The sequence below is a fragment of the Octopus bimaculoides genome, chromosome 18, assembly GCF_001194135.2.
Source record: "Octopus bimaculoides isolate UCB-OBI-ISO-001 chromosome 18, ASM119413v2, whole genome shotgun sequence".
Lineage (NCBI taxonomy): Eukaryota > Metazoa > Mollusca > Cephalopoda > Octopoda > Octopodidae > Octopus > Octopus bimaculoides.
The window spans coordinates 39,120,853-39,142,694 of record NC_068998.1 but is presented as its reverse complement, the minus strand read 5'-3'; the positions used below and the strand labels follow the sequence as shown (position 1 = coordinate 39,142,694).

The 21,842-nt window shown below is 35.8% G+C and overlaps 1 protein-coding gene across 6 annotated transcripts in view; it reads right to left on the bottom strand.

Moving 5' to 3' along the window:
- The window catches only part of LOC106877443 (glutamic acid-rich protein), a 121,707-nt gene that overhangs the window by 70,267 nt on the left and 29,598 nt on the right, over positions 1-21,842 (bottom strand). For all 6 annotated transcript variants that reach the window (XM_052974307.1, XM_052974303.1, XM_052974304.1 and 3 more), the window contains exon 3: positions 18,964-19,149. In XM_052974307.1, coding sequence (XP_052830267.1) covers positions 18,964-19,149 — 186 coding nt within the window. The remainder of the gene's footprint in view (positions 1-18,963; positions 19,150-21,842) is intronic.

Below are 21,842 nucleotides of genomic sequence, written 5' to 3'. Positions count from 1 at the left end.
AGGGGAGAGAGAGAAGGGGAGAGAGAGAAGGGGAGAGAGAGAAGGGGAGAGAGAGAAGGGGAGAGAGAGAAGGGGAGAGAGTGTGCATGTGAATGAGGTTCACAATAGCTAGATGATGAAACCCCTTCCTTGATACAGATCCTCTGTCTCCCCTTTTTTTTTTTACCAAGGAGGCTGTGTTATCCTAATAACAACTCACATCTGTCAAACAATAACAGCAACAACAAATCCTGCTACAAACTGGAAACCGATTTATCATGAGAGTCTAGTATCCTTGCTGTGACACCAGTAAGTGCAAATAATTCACTGAGATAAGTGATTTATTTGTAATTACAATGTCAATCAGTTGCTTTTTTAGTCCGACGTCAGCCCTAAATCAAGCAGACCAAACATCAATGATATGCATGCTATGACCAGTCCATCTTGTATTTGGACATTTTGTAACATCGTCTGAAGTGTTCCTGTTTTTGTAAGATGGTACATTGAGGTTTGTTGGGAATCTATCTACTATTTCTAATAAGCCAAGCAATTGTATAGATGTACCCTTAGAGGTGGAAGGAAGGGTGCTAACAGCAGTTATGATCAGCTGACACAACTCAGGAATATTACTGGTACTCAATGTTAAATCATTGTCATCATCATCATCATTGTCATCGTTTAACGTCCGCTTTCCATGCTAGCATGGGTTGGACGATTTGACTGAGGACTGGTGAACCAGATGGCTACACCAGGCTCCAATCTGATTTGGCAGTATTTCTACAGCTGGATGCCCTTCCTAGTGCCAACCACCCTGAGAGTGTAGTGGGTGCTTTTACATGCTACTGGCACGAAGGCCAGTCAGGCGGTACTGGCAACGGCCACGCTCAAAATGGTGTATTTTATGTGCCACCTGCACAGGAGCCAGTCCAGCGGCACTGGCAATGATCTCGCTCGAATGTCTTTACACGTGCCACTGGTATAAGTGCCAGGAAGGCAACGCTGGGCACAGGTGCCATCACGATTTTGCTTTCGCTTGCCCCAACAGGTCTTCGCAAGCTGAGTTTCGTGTCCAATGAAGGAGACAACGTTGGCATTGTAAAGGAAAAAAGTAAAGTTGACACTGACAAAATTTGAACTCAGAACCACAAGAAAATGAACTGAGTGACAGGAGTGGAATTAGTCAATCTTCATTAATGAAAATAATGATAAGTAGGGACAGGAGACAGAGATAAAAGATGATGCAGATAGGAGATGATAATGAAGATTATTCAGATATGATAACAACGATGGTGATGATGATGGTGGTGGTGAAAAGAAATGACAGTGAAGATTATTGAGACGACAGTGATAATGATAATGGTGCTGGTGATAGTGATGATGACAATGATGGAAATTCTAATGGCTGTCATACATATGATGAGGATAATGATATATATGATAATGATGAAAAACAAAATGATAATGATAGTGTTGGTGAATATTTCTATGGTTACCAGCATGAAAATACAGATAAACAACACAGGTGTCCATTGTTATGTTTGATTAAAACCATCAATACATTCAAAAAGAAAATATGTTTCATTGATTTTTACAAGTCGCCACCAATACAACAAATAGCTGCATTACCCACGCATGCCTGTAGCTCAATACAATCTCCTAGAAGAGAGTAAGGATGACTGAATAGGAGAGAACAGCAGTCCTTAAGTGGCTATGTAAACCAATCCTTGAACAACAGGCTCTGGCACACTTGGGACAAACATGGTGGCTTTGGTCAGATGGGGTTCGTGACAATGACCTTTTCTGTTTTTGACATTTCTCATCTGCTACAACTGTTCTGGCCCTCTGAAAATTGTTTACAGCAGTCTGGATGTAATCTCACCACACTTCCCTCCTTCAGTGCTAGAACTATTGAGCTGGCGGAATCATTAGCATGCTGGGCGAAATGCTCAGTGGTATTTTGTCTGTCTTTATGTTTTGAGCTCAAATTCTGCCAAGGTCAACTTTTCTTCTCATCCTTTTGGAGTCGATTAAGTACCAGTGAAACACTGGAGTCGATGTTATCAACTAGTCTCCCTACCCGCAAATTTCAGGCCTTGTGCTTATAGTAGAAAGGATTATTATCATTATTAGGGCAGCAAACCAGCAGAATCGATAGCACACCAGGCAAAACGCTTAATAGCATTTCGTCTGTCCTTACATTCTGAGTTCAAATTCTGTCAGGCTTGACTTTGCCTTTCGGGGGTCAATAAATTAAGTACCAGTGAAACTAGTCTCCTCCCCAATATTTCAGGCCTTGTGCCTTTAGAAATTATTATTATTATTATTATTATTATTTGTAAGTGCATATATATATATATATGTGTGTGTGTGTATATATAAGCACCCACTACACTCATTATGACCTAGTTCTCATCTGCCATTTTTATAACATTAAGCAGGTGAAGGTGAAAACAATACCAGCAATAATTGGAGCATTGGGTATGATAGAAAAATCATATGAACAAAAACATAGAAGCTACATCTAGACCCTCAACACTACACTCTGTCCAAAAAATAGCCCTGTTAGGAGCAGTCCACATCCTACACAAGACACTATCATTTCAATAATACAACCCAAACAAAACAATCCACAAACACAATACACTCTATACAGTAAATATCCAATAAAATAAACGATGACCACATGTACTCCACAGGCTGGATACCCAACAGAAGAATACAACTTGCATTACACACACAACACACAATACAAACACTAATCCAACAAAAGACTGCAACCAGGCCCCGTAACAAAACAAACTTACACAATACAATACTGGGAGGAGTTTGCACTCCCCCAACAACAAAAAAGAACAAATAATGCTGGACATATACCAGCAACATGAAGGTGTAGCAGGTGATGCAGTAGAAATCTGCTTGAAATTATCTAATAATAATAATAATAATAATTCTTTCTACAATAGGCATGGGCCCAATATTTGCGGGGAGGGGCTGGTCGATTACTTTGGCCCCATTGCTCAACTAGTACTTTGTTTTATCGACCCAAAAAAGGATGAAAAGCAAAACTGACCTCTGCAGCATTTGAAAACAGAACATAAAACCAAAAGAAATGCTGCAAAGCATTCTGTTTGGCCTGCTGATGGTTCTGCCAGCTTGCCACCTTTAGGTCAATGTAATCAATTCTTACAATTTAAATCTATTGTAAACTTGAATTAACAAAAAGAAAAAAAAATCAATCTTCATAGACTACTACTAATAATAATAATAATAATTACTTCCACTAAAGAACAATGCACTAGTGAAATGTTCATTAAATGAAGAAAAAATATAAAAGAAGAAAAGATTAGCTTAATTAAATTTCAAATTAAACTGACTAAAAAAAATTATAGTTCGATTGTTATGCAGAAATAATAATAATAATGATAATAAGGTTTCATTATTTGTGGGAGAATTCTGTCAAATTTACTGGAAAAACACTGGAATTGTATAATTTGCAAGAACTCCATTACTTTTTTTATTTTCACCAGAATGTCAATAGTTCAGAGAAGGTCGAAGAACTCACTAATTCAAAAACCCATCACTGGCATTATGCTTCTATTTCTAACAAAAGACACTTTAACTCTCTTTGGCTCTGTTAACCTAAATGTTAATAAATATCATGGGAAGACAGGGTTGAAAGCAGTTAAGAGAGGGATTTCATAACAGTTGAACGTTTCGTTAGTTTCTAGTATTGATCCAAAGTTCTCTTTAATATGACTGGAAATATATTGGCATTCTATAGGGAGAACCTCCCTCGATGTGGCCATAACTGATGTCCATTTTCATGAGATTCACATGTACAACAACTATTTCATATTCAGGTAAGTGGTAATGTACTAAATAACACATGAAAAATGTTCTGAAAGAGTTTAAATTTGCCTTTTAGCTGATGAAAGAAAAACAAAAACCTAGCAACAATTGCTTGTGACTTTCAAAGAAAAGGGAAAAAAATTTCAAGTAATTAAGAATTAATTTCATAGAAAATTAAAATTTCATACTTGGCCAAAAATATCTGATCTTTTTAGCAGAAAAGGTTACAGTTACAATCATGTTTTAGTCTAATTAGATTTCATATAAAAAAAAAAAAAAGGTTCAAAGGTCCTTTCTGAGCCATATGGCTAGTTTCCCAGATTCTGTGGTGTACATATTCTCCCATCCCTGGATAGGATGCGGGTCCATTGGAGCATCACACATAATTGCCAGCTGAGTGAACTGGAACGATGTGAAATGAAGTGTCTTGCTCAAGAACACAATGCATCACCCAGTCCAGGAATCGAAACCACAATCTTACAATCATGAGTCCAACACCTTAACCACACTAGCGCCATTTGCATAATTACTTCAATGAGAAATCTAAGATGAATCACAATCTGTAACTTGTTCCCTTTCCTGCTAATAAAGATTTGATCTTTCCCCTAAGAATTAAATATATTGTGAAACTGATGTTTAATTTCTTGAAATTATTTTCCCTTTTCTCTGGAAGTTCCCTAACAATTGCTACCAGGTGATTGATTTCTCCAACTAAGTGGTAAATTTCAAGTTATTGAGAATTATTTGTATATATCATTTGGTACATTATCACATTCCTGAATTCTCAAAATTCATGCCATTAACCCACTTGACTTATTTCCCTTAGCTCACTTTTTTTTTTATATATATATTCAGTTCTGGATTTATTACTTCTTTATTTATTTCTGTGAAGTGATAATGGATAACTGAGGATTGGAAGGAAAAGAGATTCTCTTTACAAAAAGCTATTTCAATAATTGAAAAAAAAAATTCTGACTTGAATAGAAAACAAAATAGTAAGCTAACGAAGGTTGTAAGAGAAATAGAGAAGCAGCTTTCTCTCTCTCTCTCTCTTTTGCACACACACACACACACACACACATCTGAAATTAAATCACCATGCCTTCCATATTCCTTATTTCTGTCTTCAGGCAATTACACACACACATGAATTATCAACAATTCTACTCGAGAGATAAAAATAGCAAGCAGCCATAGATGGCAGGTTTGGTTTGAAAAATGTAAGAGAGATAAGATAAGAAACCTACTGAGTATTTTCTATGCACAAACCGTTAGAGAGTTTCTTTATATCTTTACCCAAGGCCAAGAAGGGCAGCTAGCTTCATGGATGCTGGTTCCTCAGAATTAAAATGATAAATCTCAGAAAATATGCCTAAGGATGGATGTCACAGTGTTTCATGTAGAACTTAGATATCCATTGAAAATAAGCAGAAATAGGCAGACAAGATTTTTGCAGACAAAGACAGAGGCAAAGATAAAAATCGGTGACCTTTGATCTCAGAATAAGAACCCTCTCAAAAGTTTATATAATGATTATATTCTATCTTTAACAACTTGACACATCTGGCTTCTCTTTCAATCATGTTACACTAGTAATCAGGAAATAGACAGAAGTAAAAGATACAAAGCTTGTTTCTTTTCCTAAAAATATTCTAATATATATTCAGATGTGTTCGGTGAAGAGTGAATGTTAGCAAGAGAAGAAAACAAAAGAGAGGTTAGAGGGTAGGGAGTTGGATCCATCCTTAAACTATCTTTAACATTAAAAGGGGGGGGGGACTGAGACTAGCAAAGTTTTTTGAAGTTAGTGCAGGGTTCATTAGAATCGAATATAAAAACACAATGTTTATGGAGTTTTCTTTTGAGGAATGAAGAGAAAGTAGATAGGAGAAATGGGAAAACGTATTTTTAAAATATTAAATATCGTCTTTGAAGATTGAGAAAGAAGAAAAAAAAATTATTCATGCGATAAATATTGTAAGAATAGGGAATGAAAATGGAAAAGAAAATTTTAAAAAAAAAAGAAGAAAATTTTACATTTTTATCTCTCTCAAAAATTGATGGCTGTAAGAATTGAAACTACCTCTACCATCACCAAAATTTTATTGAGGACAATTTGTAGTGAAAGATAGGAAGTTTTCCTTTATTTAACAATGATAAAAAAGAGTTAAACGGTTTATTAAACACTGAAATGTTAGATTATATGTAAAGGAAGCAAAAAGAAAAATAGTTGGTTTCATTTTCAATTTCTTAGAATTCAGAGATGGAACATTAACAATTACATATTACAGACATGTGTATGCTATTGAAGTGTTAAAAATATCTTTTTTTTCTTTTCTTAAAGCAAAGCTACATAATTACACATTACTGATGACATATGTAGGATTTATTAAAAAGAAATTTCCATCCAACAAATCTGTTATGACAAGTATCATGCATATTAGAAATTCATTCAACCATCCATCAAACATCTTAAGAGTGCCCTGTAGCTTGAATATCATGTGCCAGTGGTTTCTGTAGCACTGTATGCTTTTGCAAGCCTAATACCCAACCCCACTTGAAACAAGATAACACCCCGCCACCCCAACATATACAAGCATAGTTATATTATGCATTTAAAAAGTTCACTCTAGAACCAGACCGATGTGGGTTCAATGTCTGCCTGACACCGTGGACAAATATCTTTTACCATTATCTATTGTTAACCAATGCTTTGTAAGTGAAATTTGGTAGATGCAAAGATGTGCAGAATCCTGTTGTACACACTCACACATATGTACGTGTGTGAGAGAGAGAGAGAGAGAGAGAGCATGCACATGTGTAAACAAGGGTCTGTGGTTAAGAACTTTGCTTCACAATCATTGGGTTTTGGGTATGGCACCTTGGGCAAATGCTTTAAGTTGATCACTACCTTGTGATTGAAAGCTGCATAGAAGCACATCATGTGTGTATATGCATGCGCATGTGTTTGTCCCCGTGTCACTTTATACTGACACTGTTTAGGTAACACTGGCATATGTGCTACATAAACAATGTGTCTTCCAGTTGAGAGGTTTGATGTGTGAAGCCCAGTTGAAGAAAGTAACTTATTTGAAACCAAGAAAAAGGCATTAGGAAGAACATCCACCTTGAGAAATTTTGTCCAACTCATATCAACATAGAAAAAATAAACACAAGAACAATGATGATAATGAAGATGAAGTGTGTATATATGTTTGTGTATATTGGTGTAAACTGTAGAACAATAATGTGACTAAATGGAAGTAACTGGCAAAAGAAAAATGATAACCTGTTGATAAATAGAACTTGATAAAATGAATATTGATTGACTAAAATCCTGGAAAGCAGTGACCCAGTATGGCCACAACACATTGTAAAACCAGTAAAAGAATAAGAGATTATACCCACTCAAGGAACACTGAGTCATCAGTGCAACACTTGTTAATTGTGCAGTGTTGCCACTTATTACAGTTGTAAACTATTAACCCCTGCCCTCATAACTGAGTAGACTAGACTGATTTCATGGTCATTTTATTGCATGGTTGACAGGAAACAAATAGCTGACCACGGTTAGGATGACTATGAGCAGTTTTCATTTTAGAAAAACAAAGTAAAAGAATAAAGCTAGAAGAACCAAAATATACATCTGAAATAATTTTTGTCCAATAACAACAATAATGTGATAGCCAGGAAACCTTGAAGTGGTCAACTGTTTATTTAGAAATAGCAATGCAACCGAATTCCCTCAAATCATACGCTACCCTTTTTAAAAAGGAAGGTAAAAAAAATGCCTTGGTGATAACTTGAAGGCCTTTGATTACAGTGTAACAAATTTTTTTTGTCTTTGGTCAGTAAGTGTAAAATCTTATTTGCTTCTATATAGAAATCAAAGGAAATGAGTACAATTCTCTTTTATCTTTGATTTTGTGATCTGGACATTGATGTTTTGAAACTGACCTATTTTCCATTACATTTCAGACATATGCAGCACTGAGCTGCTGAAGCAGAAGTATCATTATAACAAGTATTTTGATCAATATCACAGATTTGCTTGTCAGTTGCTTGACCATAACCACTTGAACATGTCAATTAGTGGCTGACAACATGTGCACCTCTGATCATGAGCAGGAGTAGTTGGAGAGTTTCATATCCATGTGTTGAGAGAGATTCTTTGAAGTTTTGAATAAATGTAACAAAAGCAAAGTTTGAAGGAAATATTAGCCATTTTTCATATTTTCTAGGGGTAAGCAATTAGGAAATAACATTTGCTAACCAAGGACAAAAATCATGTTACAGTGTTATAGGTCTACTCAATTAAAGATGACCTAGGGCATTAACAAGAACAAACAATCAAAGCCACTGTCACGTTAATGGTTACTAGGGTTGGCACAAGGTCGCACATTTTGTGGGAGGATATTAAGGTTGATTTGAAGATTAAGTGGAAACATAAGAGGACAGAGGCAGTGGTGCTGAGTGGAGGTGGGAGGTGGTTGGAGAGAGAGACTTAAAATTTTCTCAGGAAATAATTTAAGATAACCCCTACCTCCATAAATAAGAACATTTCTAATTATATGTTCTGACACAGCATTACCAAAACATTGTGAATTGCTGATTACCTAGCAATAAAAGTAGTAGTAGTAGTGTGTTTATATATATATATATATATATATATATACACACACACATACATACATATACAGTATATAGCATGAACACACAAACTTTAAATTCCCAGACCTTTATTTAATATCATTTACGCTCAATTTCCGTACACACACAAGAGCATTATTGTTTGTTGGCAAATTTCCACCAAATAAATGCTTTCAGGACTCATTTCACACTCTCCCTAGTGATTCCCCCACCCCCCACCCCACACCGAAATATTAGCATATACCTGAACTCTCTCCCCTTTCCTCAACCCACCTTGCCTCCATCTGTATAACTACAAATATATGAATGTATTTGCTGTTTGATTGCTAAGTGTTGAAATAAAGTAAAACTAAACAAATCTAATTAAATCCAACCACTCGCCCCACCACCACCACCACCATTGTCGTTGTTCAAATAAATCATTAAAGCCATTAACACATATCAGTTGCCCTGGGTTCCTTAACTTGTTCAGACTAATCACTTGGAATCCATCTAACCTTTCCCATTCCCACCACACAAACACAACCAAAGAAAAAGATTGACAAACAACTTTAAGTGTTCAGTGAGTAGGTTGGAAGTGGAAGGTTTGCAATATTTGAATACAGTTGTGCAACACAGTGTTTAGCTAATACTGATCCTATTACTACAGCCACTAAATGGTAGTGAACTGGCAAAATCATTATTAGTGCATCAGACAAACTATCTTGCAGTATTTGTTCTGTCTCTTTACATTGAGTTCAAATGCTGCCGAGGTCAAGTTTGCCTTTCGTTCTTTCAGGGTTGATAAAATAATGTAACAGTCAGAAGCATAATGCAAACCTCTTTCCCCTCTAGCTATTATGTTCTGGATGTTACTGGGTCAAGGAAGTGAAGGTGGAGGAGATGTCCACAACCATATGGACAACTAAAAAACAAACAAAACTAAATCATAATCATTTGCAAGTGACAGTTCTATTGAAATAGTATGATCACTAGCATTGTTTTTATGTCCATTTTTCCATGTTGGCATAGATTCTGAGGCAGTGTTTTATGACCAGATGCTTTTTCTGACACCAACCCCTTTAGGCACTTATAACATGCAGAGGTACATTAACCCTGTTCTTAAAAAACAGGGATATGCATGCAACACATCATTGATAAGACCAAGGAAGGTCGAAATCACATGATCTTGTGGTCTTGGTGCTGGAGGTGGTGGGGATTTATCTCCCCACTAGCAATATTAACAAGAGTGTATTTTGTGCCAAAACTCAATATGAGAAATTTTCTCATGGAAACTGCTGCAGTATAGTCTGTTCCAATAGAATATCCACATTTAAGTGGGGATAAATATTACTTCTCAGTATTAATACTGCCTCTGTCGCTAATACATATTTTGCTTAATGAGCTAACTGGCTAATCGTGATAGCAGCATCTGTTTTGGCACTGATTTTCTATATGTTGCTGGCAGGGAGATGGATTGCTGCTATCTCTAGCAGTCAAGCGTGCATCGTTGATAAAACCAAAGTTCAAAACCACATAAGCTGGTGGTCTTGGCACTGGAGAGGTAGCTGGGATTTTACTCCCCACTAGTGATACAAACAAGAGTGCATTATGCAACAAAAGCCAATGTGAGAGATTTTCTCACGGTAACTGCTGCAGTATAGCTTGTTCTGATAAAACATCCACATTTATGTAGGGATAAATATTACCACACAGCTCAAAATACCACCATCTTCTCAAAGTTTGACTGATGTATATTTGGGAAAGTAAATCAGGACAGGCTGTTTGGATGATCTTCTTTCTAAACTTTACTTCTGAGTGAGCACATTAAATGTACATTATAAATCCTAACTTTTGGGACATCTTATATGCACCCCATGGCTGCCTCAGTGACTATATGGAAACTTTCTTACCAAAAACAGGGGAATGTTCTGATGTCACAGTAATTGTCACCAATCCTCTATTGTGTTTATATGTAGGAGGAGAATGCAAAATATCACAGCTAACTCAAGCAATTTCTAAACAATATGACAATCAAATAAACACTGCACTTAAGAAAAGACATTGCTCACACATAGACTACACTCTTTAAGAAGAGAAGTGGAATGAATGAGAAGTGGGTAGATTTCATTTCGAGAGCCACTGTCTTGGCAATTTAATAAAGACATTTTGATAAGCCTTTTACAAGAGGTGGGTGGGAGAGAGATCAGAAGGACATCTTAACTATGGTATTTAATTGGATCAACTTGTCATTACTGAAAATAAATTGCTACTATTTCGTTTTTTTACCACTAATAACTCCAAATAGCAAAAACCTTACATGTTTAGTGAGAGTAGACTATGTCTATATCTGTACAATACAAGGTTCCAGCAAGTTTGTGTAAAGACATTTTGCATGTAAATAAGGGCAGGAAAAGATGAGGAAATGTTTCTCTTTTTAAATTTAATGAGTACCTAATTTCTTTTAGCGACTACTTTTTTCTCTCCATGTATGGATTGTTTACAAGCCACTAACCTGATTATGCTCCTCGCTATAGCAACAGTAACAAAAACAAAAGTGCAATAGTGTGTAGATAAGAACAACACATAACTGGAGACAGTTCTTTGTGAATTGGATATCTTTCCTACCATCAACTAGTGAGTGTAAGTATGTGTATATGCATGTTTTATAGCCTGATTAATTAGGAACAGAATTAGATTAGATGAAATACAGTTTGGCTTTGTCCTAGAGAGAAGCACCACAGATGCTATCTTCATAGTCAGGCAACAGCAAGAGAAGTATTTAGCCAAAAACAAGCTTCTGCACTTGGCATTTGTTGATCTCGAGAAAGCCCTTGACAGAGTACCTCGCTCTGTGATATGGTGGTCTCTGGGGAAGCTAGAGGTTGACAAATTGCTTATGAAAGCAATACAGGCTATGTACAGGGGTGTTGTTAGTAAGGTAAGAGTTAACCATGAGTACAGTGACAAATTTAGTGTAGAGGTAGGTGTTCGGCAACTAGAGGTAGGTGTTCGCCAACTAGAGGTAGGTGTTTGCCAACTAAAGGTTAGTGTTAGGAAGGGCATCCAACTGTAGAAACCATGCCAAAACAAACTATGGAACCTGATGCAGTTCCAACATTTTGGGTATTGTGCCAGCCTAAAAAAATATTTAGAACTGCTGTAGAGCGAGAAATATGTTTCCAGCAAACCAAGTTTAAAGTCTTGAAAAACATGCTTAAATGTTACAGATTTTCATTTCTCTCTCTTTTTCTAAAACTTTTATGCATTGTACTAACATAAGAAATATTAGTTGCTGCTGGAAATCACCATTATTCACACACACACACACACACACACACACACACACATTGTGTTATAGAAGACACAGACAATGGCAATCTAGATATTCATTTAATCCAACTACACACACAAAGCAATGTGAACTTAGTTTTCTATTTTTTGACAACAGCAGCTCGCTTTAGATAATGTCTGATCTTTTATCTTCTACTCATGGCTCGTGACTCATAAGCCAGCATTGAGGGATATAGAGATGGATGTATGTGAAGGGGAGGGTTGTACCGACTGAGAGAAAATACTGGTTATTTAACTACAGATTTACATCACAAACTGATTGTAGACATTTTGTGGTATATTTAGAAACTGTCATGATAAAAGAAGAAACAACTCTTAGATCGTCAAGCTTTTAAAAGAATATTCTCGTGAATGTAATTCAATCATAGCAGAGTATTTAGTTCATAGATCTTTAACGATGGTACTAGGTTAATCTACTGACCTATGTGGGTACATCAGATCTAATGAGACATAACTAATCCACAGTTTTATGTGGGTGCATCAGATACAATTATATAGCATACCCAAAGACACTGAGGTATTTAACAGTGCCTTAGTTAAAAAACACTTAATAGAAACTGCCATTTAAAGGTGGTGAGCTGGCAGAAACGTTAGCACGCTGGGCGAAATGCTTAGCAGTATTTCGTCTGCTGTTACATTCTGAGTTCAAATTCCGCCGAGGTCGACTTTACCTTTCATCCTTTCGGGGTCGATCAAATAAGTACCAGTTACGCACTGGGGTCGATATAATTGACTTAATCCATTTGTCTGTCCTTGTTTGTCCTCTCTGTGTGTAGCCCCTTGTGGGTAGTAAAGAAATAAGAAACTGCCATGGTGGTGTACACCGAAGCCACAGTCATGACTTGAGAATACCGAATCCGAGTGACACCATAGTGGGACACACCATATCAACACAACTACTGTGACATAGTTAATTCACGACTCCATGGTGATACATCTAGCTTATGTTGCTATGACAACATCCATTTAATCCATTTTAATTCATATTACCACAGTGACACTTAATCCATATTTGACATGGAGAATCAATGTGACTATAGGAGGACATTTAAATCATCAAATTGTTGCCAGTTGCTGTAACAATACATTATTAATAAAAATAATGTCAGGATGATGATGATGATGATGATGAAGGTGGCAGTGGTGATGAGTGGTGGTGATGCTGAAGGCAGATCCAGTGATGATGATAAAAGCAATGATAACAGGGTTAGTGACAATAATGAAAGTAATGATAACAGAGCTAGTGATGATGAAAGCAATGACAAGAGAGTCAGTGATGATGATGATGATTAGGATGATAACAGAACTAGTTTTGATGATAGTGGTGATGACGCTAATGATTATGACAGGGATAGCGATAATGATGCGGATGGAAAGTGGGGATAGCAATAATCTTCATGACGATAGTGATGGTGGTTGTGATGACAGAAGAGGTGATACAGTTTACATTTTTGTTGTTGCTTTTAATTTTCCCTGATTAATAGTAGTTTCTAATGAATGATACCTGAATTAGTTAGCTTGAGCAGAATAATAAAACACTAATCAAGAATCAACTTAGTCTCAACAAGAACACAAATAATAGTTATAACAAGAACTACAACAGTAATGATACTTAACTTAATACAATGACATGGGCATACGTTTGGAAGAGGAATATGATCCAGTTGGTGATATCAACCCAAGTACGTAGTGAGTACTTCTTTTATTTACCTCAAAGGCAATGTTGAGATTAATTGGACTTGAACTCAAAATATAAAGGAGTCAATGGAATGCTGAAAATCATTTTGTCCAACTTGCCACCAATTCTTCCATCAGATACTAATAATTACTGTAACTGCTGCAACAGTAACCACAGCGCTACCACAACGGTTTGCTTTCCAACCACATGGTTTCAGGTTCGGTCCCACTGTGTAGCACCCTGGGTAAGTGTCTTCTCCGATATATAGCTCGCAGCCAACCAAAGCCATATGAGTGGATTTAGTAAACAGACAAAACAGACACAGAATGAAGTCCATCGTGTGTGTGTGTGTGTGTAATATATATGAATATATAATTCAAATTTATAGAAAACAAAAGATGAAGACAGCAGGTGAGGGAACAACAAGCAAGTGTATTAGTTTGACTCTCAAGGAGAATGGAAAAGTCTTTGATGTTTCAAGCCTACACTCTTCAACAGAAAGAGGTTATATATATATTGGCTTCGTGTCGGTGGCACGTAAAAGCACCCACTACACTCTCTGAATGGTTGGCGTTAGGAAGGGCATCCAGCTGTAGAAACTCTGCCAAATCAGATTGGAGCCTGGTGTAGCCATCTGGTTTTCACCAGTCCTCAGTCAAATCGTCCAACCCATGCTAGCATGGAAAGCGGACATTAAACAATGATGATGATGATGATATATATATATATATATATGCATATGTGTGTGAGTGTGTACTTTGTATCTCCCTTTCTTAACATTGTGTGATTGTTGTAAACAAGTGTCACTAACATACAAGCAGGGTCATTCATTTTCAATATTCTACAAGAACATGTCTGGCCATGTGGCAGGTGAGCATTCTACCACTTACTGTTACTATGTATAATGCTTACTGTTACTATGTATAAAACATTATCAAAAATTTATACAAAACTATATTCAGGGTGTCAAAAACAGAATGCATGACAGCAGACAAATCCAATCTGGACCTCAACCTAAAAATGCAACCCAGTAAAGCAAGTCTCTGAATTCATCTACTTCAGACACAAACTCTCTTCAAAAAACAATGGAATGATAGCTGTGAACCATAGAATTGAACTTGGTAGGCAGCCTTTGATAAGAGCAAAAATGAATCTTGTACCACATAAAATCAAGCATCTACAACGCCTGTGTTCTTCCAGATGCTTTATATGGGCTAGAATGTGTCAACTGGACTTCTGTTGCACTACAAAAACTGGAAGTCTTTCAGAATCATGTGATGCAACTTATTACTAACACCAAATTCTCAGACCACCTCAGAATTTAAGATAAATGACCAAATTACCACCGGTCACCTCTGACATCAAAAATAACGAACTCAAATTGCTTGGCCACACTGAACGAATGGTTTGTGGCATCAGCAAGATCTGTTAGAAAGCGTGATTAATGGAAAGAGAAACAAAGGTCGGCAACCTAAAAGATGGAGAGATAACACCACAACATGGACAGGTCTTGACATAGCTTCTCCTGAATGCCCTTGCCAAAGATCAAATACTGTGGCGGCAACTATCTTATGTTGGCGTGAATTCTACTGCAAGTGAAGATAGCAGGAAACGATGATGATATTCAGGGTATATGCATAAGCTGTATCATGAAATGTAAATGGATATTGTGTTTTAAATACAGGCCCCATCTGTAGGCTTTCTCATTTTATCGATGCAAATATAAAAATACTCCAGAATCCAAAAAGGATCTGAAATCTGTGATACTTTTGGTTGCAGGAATTTCAGATGATAGATTCGCAAACTGTACTTACATTATCAACCCCAGAGGGATGAAAGGTAAAACCAACTTCAATGTAATTTAAACTCTGTACCAAAGGGTTAAGACTAAATGATACAAGGAATTTAATTGGACACTCTAGCATTTCTGCTATTCTACTGTATCTTTACATTAATATTATTGATTAGTCACATCAATAAGGACTTCTAACTAACATCAATAAGAGCAACAATATTATCAATAATCGTAAAGTTGAACTTTGCAAGAAAGAAGCATTCGTCTTGTAGGCTTAAAGAGAATTTTCCTAATCAAGTAATCATTCCACATTGAGGTTAGATGTATGGTGATTCAACATGTAATAAAACTTGCAGGAGGAAAAAAAAAAACGTCAAGAACTATTAACATGAGATGACTGATTACTGAACACAAAGATTCAATTAGACAAAAGAGAGGGGCAAAAACATTGGATGATTTATTTTGAAAATAAAATATAGTAAAACACACTTGATAAATATCTTAAAGGATATTTTTGCCCTTGTCATGGTGGTGGTGACAATAATAGTGGTGATGATGGTGGTGGTGGTTTGTAAATGGAAGTAAAGCATAAAACTATATAAACTGAACAAGTAAAAATGATAACGGTTATAGAAAACCAAGATGTGATAATGTAGCTCATGTATTATAGTGTTATCTGATTTTTACGCTATATACTTATTAAAATTCCAGAAACTTGCAGCAAACAATATAAATAACTCCTCCTAAATATTAGCGAAAAAATACAGGAGATGAATAATGGACATATTCAGAAATTCTGACAAAGCGTTAGATCATGAAAGAATGGCTCATATTTTTAAAAATCCACTTACAACTAGTTACACTCCACCGACCACCACCACCACCCCCTTTTATAAAAATAGGAAAATTTGAATGGGCTTATTATCAGATGTGAAGAGATAAAAAAAATATTTTTATTCTAAAAATTTTACATATTTCAAAACATTTAAAAAAATTGTTTTCTTCCTGCTTTCCTCTTAATTTCAATAAATAAAAATGTAAGAAAGTTTACTGATTTTCAAAGATAATGATATTTATTGCTTCTCATACTCTCTGCCAAAGGAAGATTGTATATCAGCATTGTAATATAATTTGGCAACTGTTCCCCAAGTCATGCCAACCTGCCTAGTAAAAGGTATAAATCCTATTTTAGAAGGCAGCTCCTATACAACATGTCACCGCACTGCTGTTGAAAGTAATAAATTTTAATTCTTCTACATTTTTTGAACATATTCCAGAAAATTTGTAACAACAAACCAATTATTTTAGTTAAACAATTTTTCTTCTTCTTCCTTGTATGAAGAATTTTCTTCCAAAATGAAACTCGTTAGCATAACACTATTATAGAATACAGCCAGATAATTTTTTTATTTTTGATGAAGAGAAATTTTTTTCTTTCTCCAAACAACATTCTTTAAGTTATCAATCAATATACCTAATTATCTACTTAAACATCACAGGCATCTAAAAATCTACTACAGTATGTTGACGCCTAAAGCTAATGGATAGGACCCAAGAAAAAAAAAACAACCCTAAAAACATTGGCATGGTAGAAAACCACTTCAGCATTAAAATCCTTCAACATTCATGTATCTTCTACAGCTACAATAATGGCACCAATTTCTCTTAAGTGGCTTTTGTCACCTCCTTTTGAACACATGTAGCTAACTTTTAACTACACTCTTCTACAGATTATTGGAAGTCAGAGTTGATCATAGGACTAGACCTGTAAACACAGACCTAACCAAAGTATTTTGTGGAAGACAGCAACTGTCCATGCATGTAAGTCTTCTCACTTCATGTTTAAAGTGTTGTCCAAGACAAAGACTTTTCTTAAAAGACAGATACAGTTTGGCACCAGTGCCACTACAGGCTTTATCAATCAGAACAGAAAGAACTAGTATTATAAACATTCAGAATGAGTTGCTGGTCTGCATACAGCTGTCCAACAAACAGCAGTCTCAGAAGTCTTGCAAAGTTTACTTTTAAAAAGAGTAACAAACTGATACATTATGTGATCATGTGACCAACCAGGTTCTCAGATGTTGTTTTAACATCACTGGTCACAATGCACTCTTGCATTGTTTTAGCCTTCAAATGATGCCACCCCACTGGCTAGGCAAACAGGCCAACATTTTCTCCTGATCAAAAGGGGGTCTGGAACAACATGAAATGAAGTGTTTTGCTCAAAAAACAATATTCTAAGCAAGAGACTAAACACACACACACACACATATATATATTCTCTTGTTTAGGATTTAAAATGTTATAAGAATTTTGTTGAATCTGGGCAGGGAGTAATGCTGGCTTGACAATAAAATGAAAATAGACAGTGCCATATGGCAAAATGTAAAATTATTTGGTCTTGTTGCGAAAGAAATTTTCAATTAAAACATACAAATTTAAATGAATCTAAAAAATGTCAAAACCAGAGATCATTTTTTATAGGTGCAAGTATGGCTGTGTGGCAAGAAGTTTGCTTCCCAACCACAAGGTCTCAGGTTCAGTCCCCATGTGCAGCACCTTGGGCAAGTGCCTTGTAATATAGCCCCAGGCTGACCAAAACATTGTGGGGTGGATTTGATAAATCAAAACTGAAAGAAGCCCATCATAGTGTGTGTGTGTGTGTGTGTGTGTGTGTGCATGTGTGTGTCCCCACCACAGTTTAACAACCAATATTGGTTTTTTTGTTTTTTTACATCCCGGTAACTTAGTAGTTCAGAAAAAGAGACCATTAGAATAAGTACCAGTCTGAAAAAAAAAAAAAATTTTAAAAAAACAAGTACTGGGGATGATTTGTAAGACTAAAACCTTTCAAAGTGGTGCATCAGCATGGGGACAGTTCAATGACTGAGACAAGTAAAAAATGAAAAATATTTTAATTGAAAGACACACAAAAGTAAATATGAATTGCTATTAAATGCACACACACACAAACCATATATAAACACACACACACACACACACACACATATACACAAACCATATATAAACACACACACACATATACATACATGCATGTATTCATACATACTTATTTCTCCACTGTTCTCTCTAATTTAAGGTTTTAACCTACAAATAGCTACATAGATAAACTAAGAACGTTTATGGCTGGAAGAGGATTTATTAATCCATATGAATTGATGTAGCGTATGTTTTAATTATCGATTTGTTTACCTTGACTGAAAATCACACATTTAAAGAGAAGTATGGTTGATTAAACCACCCCCACCCCCATATATCCTTATCAATTAATCATTTTATTAACACCTGGGCAAATAAAAATATGAAGTTAGCTCAAGAAGGACTTGAACTCAGGATGTTAATATCAAATACTGCAAAGAAGGCAGCAAGCTAGCAGAATCATTAGCACGCCAGGCAAAATGCTTAGTGGCATTTTGTCAATCTTTATATTCTGAGTTCAAATTCTGTCGAGGTCAACTTTGTCTTTCATCTCTTTTGGGGTTCATAAAATAAGTAGCAGTTGAAAACTGGGGTTGATGTAATCAACTTAGTCCTCTTCTGAAATTACTGGCCTTGTGCCAAAATTAAATACTGCAAGACATTTTAATACAGTACATTACATTTCTGTCATTCATTTGCATTTTTTAAAAAAAGATTATTTCTACATCCTACTCACCCCACAATATTCTGATTCATTAAAAACTTGAGGAGGTACTGGGACAGCCCCTTCTGTCTTTGGTTTGCTATTCTCTCGCATCAGAGTTCGTTCGCTTGCATATCTGGGGTCTGTTATATCAATTTGAACAAAGTCAATTTTCTCAGCAGTTAACTTGTTCAAAATGAGTTGCTGACATTTCCTTTGCTGAAAAGATGAAAACAAACAAATAAATATATTGTAACGAAGCATAAGACATTGAGTTAAGTAAGATGTAAGGAAAAATAATAAAGATGTATGGAAAAATGAATGAACACCACACTATTTCATGTGACCTTTTTCTCAATAAATATGGCAATTACTATTGAGAATTGATGAATTCTTGATGGAATAGTTTTTCACAACGGTTTTGGTTCCCAGTTAATATAAGATAGACCAAAAGTTATGCAAAAATAAGTTCAACATGCTCTGGAATCGTCAAAGACATGCTTCAATTTTTCTAAAATTGAATAAGATATATAAAATGATGAAGAATACACATGTACTTATACATGAACAAAATGAATAATAATAATAATAATAATAATAATAATAATAATAATAATAATAATAATGATTTCTTTTATTGGCCACAAGGGCCCAAGACATGGGGGACAATATCAAAGGATGTTACAACACATGAAAACAAAAACAAAATCAGGTGGGGTTTACATCAATCAAAGGATACAATAGAAATTAGAAAAATAATTAGGATCCCCAATAGTAGGGCATGTGTTGACTGAGGCACAGATATACACTGCACTGAAACATTGTTCACACATCTGGATAGTGTGAGTATTGCTACTGCTATGACCACCACTCCTTAAAATCACTCCCTACAAAAAGGACATATTGGATACTATGAATCTGGATTCCAAGCAAATAGGTAAAAAAATGGGATAGTCATAACAGGAATGTTTTTGATCATTAGGTCTGATTGATCATGGCTAACTTGGGGCTAAACAAGAACTCACTCACTCTCTCTCTGCCCACCCGCCTGTATGTGTGTTTGTGTGTGTATATATATATATATATGTATACCTATCATAGCTAAAACTGAAAGCTGAATATGTTCTCAATTTTCAACACTTGACAGTCCTTGATCATATTTATCTACTCTTTATCTCTTCAAGCCAACAACAGTCACATCTCCTTTGAACATATTGACTGTAATATCATTCCTACTTTAAACCCAAACCCCTAGCATATTTCTCAATATTCCACCTTTGAACTTATTGACTGTACCTAACATATTTCTCACTAGGCCACCAAACTCCATATCAAATATTTCATTTTATCTATCCCCCAGAATTACATCACCGAGAATCTCCCTTACCCATCAATATTTCACCACCATCACAACCGATAATAAAAAACAACTGGACTGCAAACTACATCGTTCCAGGTTCAGTCCCACTGTGTGGCACTTTGGGTAAGTGTCTTCTACTATAGCCTCAGGCCTTGGGAGAGGATTTGGTAGAAGGAAACTGAAAGAAACCTGTCGTATATGTATATATACCTAAATCTATTTATCATTGTGTGTGTGTGTGTTTGTCCCTCTCCACTGCTTCACAACCAGTGTTGGTGTGTTTACATACCCGTAAATTAGCAGTACAATAAAAAATAATTAGTACAAAAATAAGAACTGGGGTCGATTCATTCAACTAAAATTCTTCAAGGTGGTGCTCCAGTATAGCCACAGTCTAATGACTGAAACAAATGAAAGATTTTTTTTTAAATGTCCAACCTTCTTCCAGTCTAAGAAAAGTCTATGAGCACCATCACACCTTATAAGAGCAACTGCCCCACTACACACATTTTCTTAAGTATGAACTAGCATAGATTAGTGGTTAGGGGAGAAAATATGAGCAGAGTGAGAACTCCAGAGAGAGTAAGAAGGTTTGGAGTACAGTCAGGGGAATAAATGATACATAATGGGAAGGAGACATGATGGGTGGGGGTAGGTAAAGAAACCACTGAACATGAACATAGTCTGTTTAGGGAAATGGAGAGGGTAGTATACAATCACCATTTTAAAAAGGGGAAGGGGATTTTGTGAATGCAGTTGAAAAGGTAATAAGAAGGCACAGGTTAACAATGGAACAGTGTTTGAAAGAAATCAGCTCAGATGAGCAGCAGCCATTGTGCTAGCCATAGAACTGTTGGAGAGCTGACATATCTCTATGGTGGATATAATTAAATGGTGATTAAACACACACCAACCAAGTAGACAGCTTTTTCTTTTGTGTTGTGTGCATGCATGTGTGTGTGTGTGTGTGTGTGTGTGTGTGTGCATGCGTGCACACACTCCCACGTATGTAAGCAATACTCTAGTCAAGGTAAGATACATTTTTGTAATGGATCTGCAGTAAACCTACAATGTTAGTATTACATTTCTCTGGAATTCTCATTCTGATCGTGTTTTCACTCCATAACATCTAACCTATGAGAATATTCTCTGACAGTGAAAAAAAAATAAGAGAAATAAAAATAATAATAATCTATCTTTTGTGACACAATCTTGATCCTCTGAAATAATAAACATTTACTACAGTTGACAAAAGTTCTTTTTTTTTTTTCTGATTGCCTACAGTCTACATAATAACAAAAATATGCCCTAGTTATGTAGTCTGTGTTATATAATATTAATGAATACCTATTCATACAGAATACAATAATGCAATAGAGAAAGGGGTGGGGCAAACTGTTTTCAATAGATCTCACTATGTGACTGAAAATAAAATAATGATAATAAATTCTAAAGAAATACATTCCAAGAATTAAAACATGTTGCAACATGGATGCCAGAGAATTTCACTGTTCTGCTTTAGCATTAAATACATTATAATTTAAACTCAGTG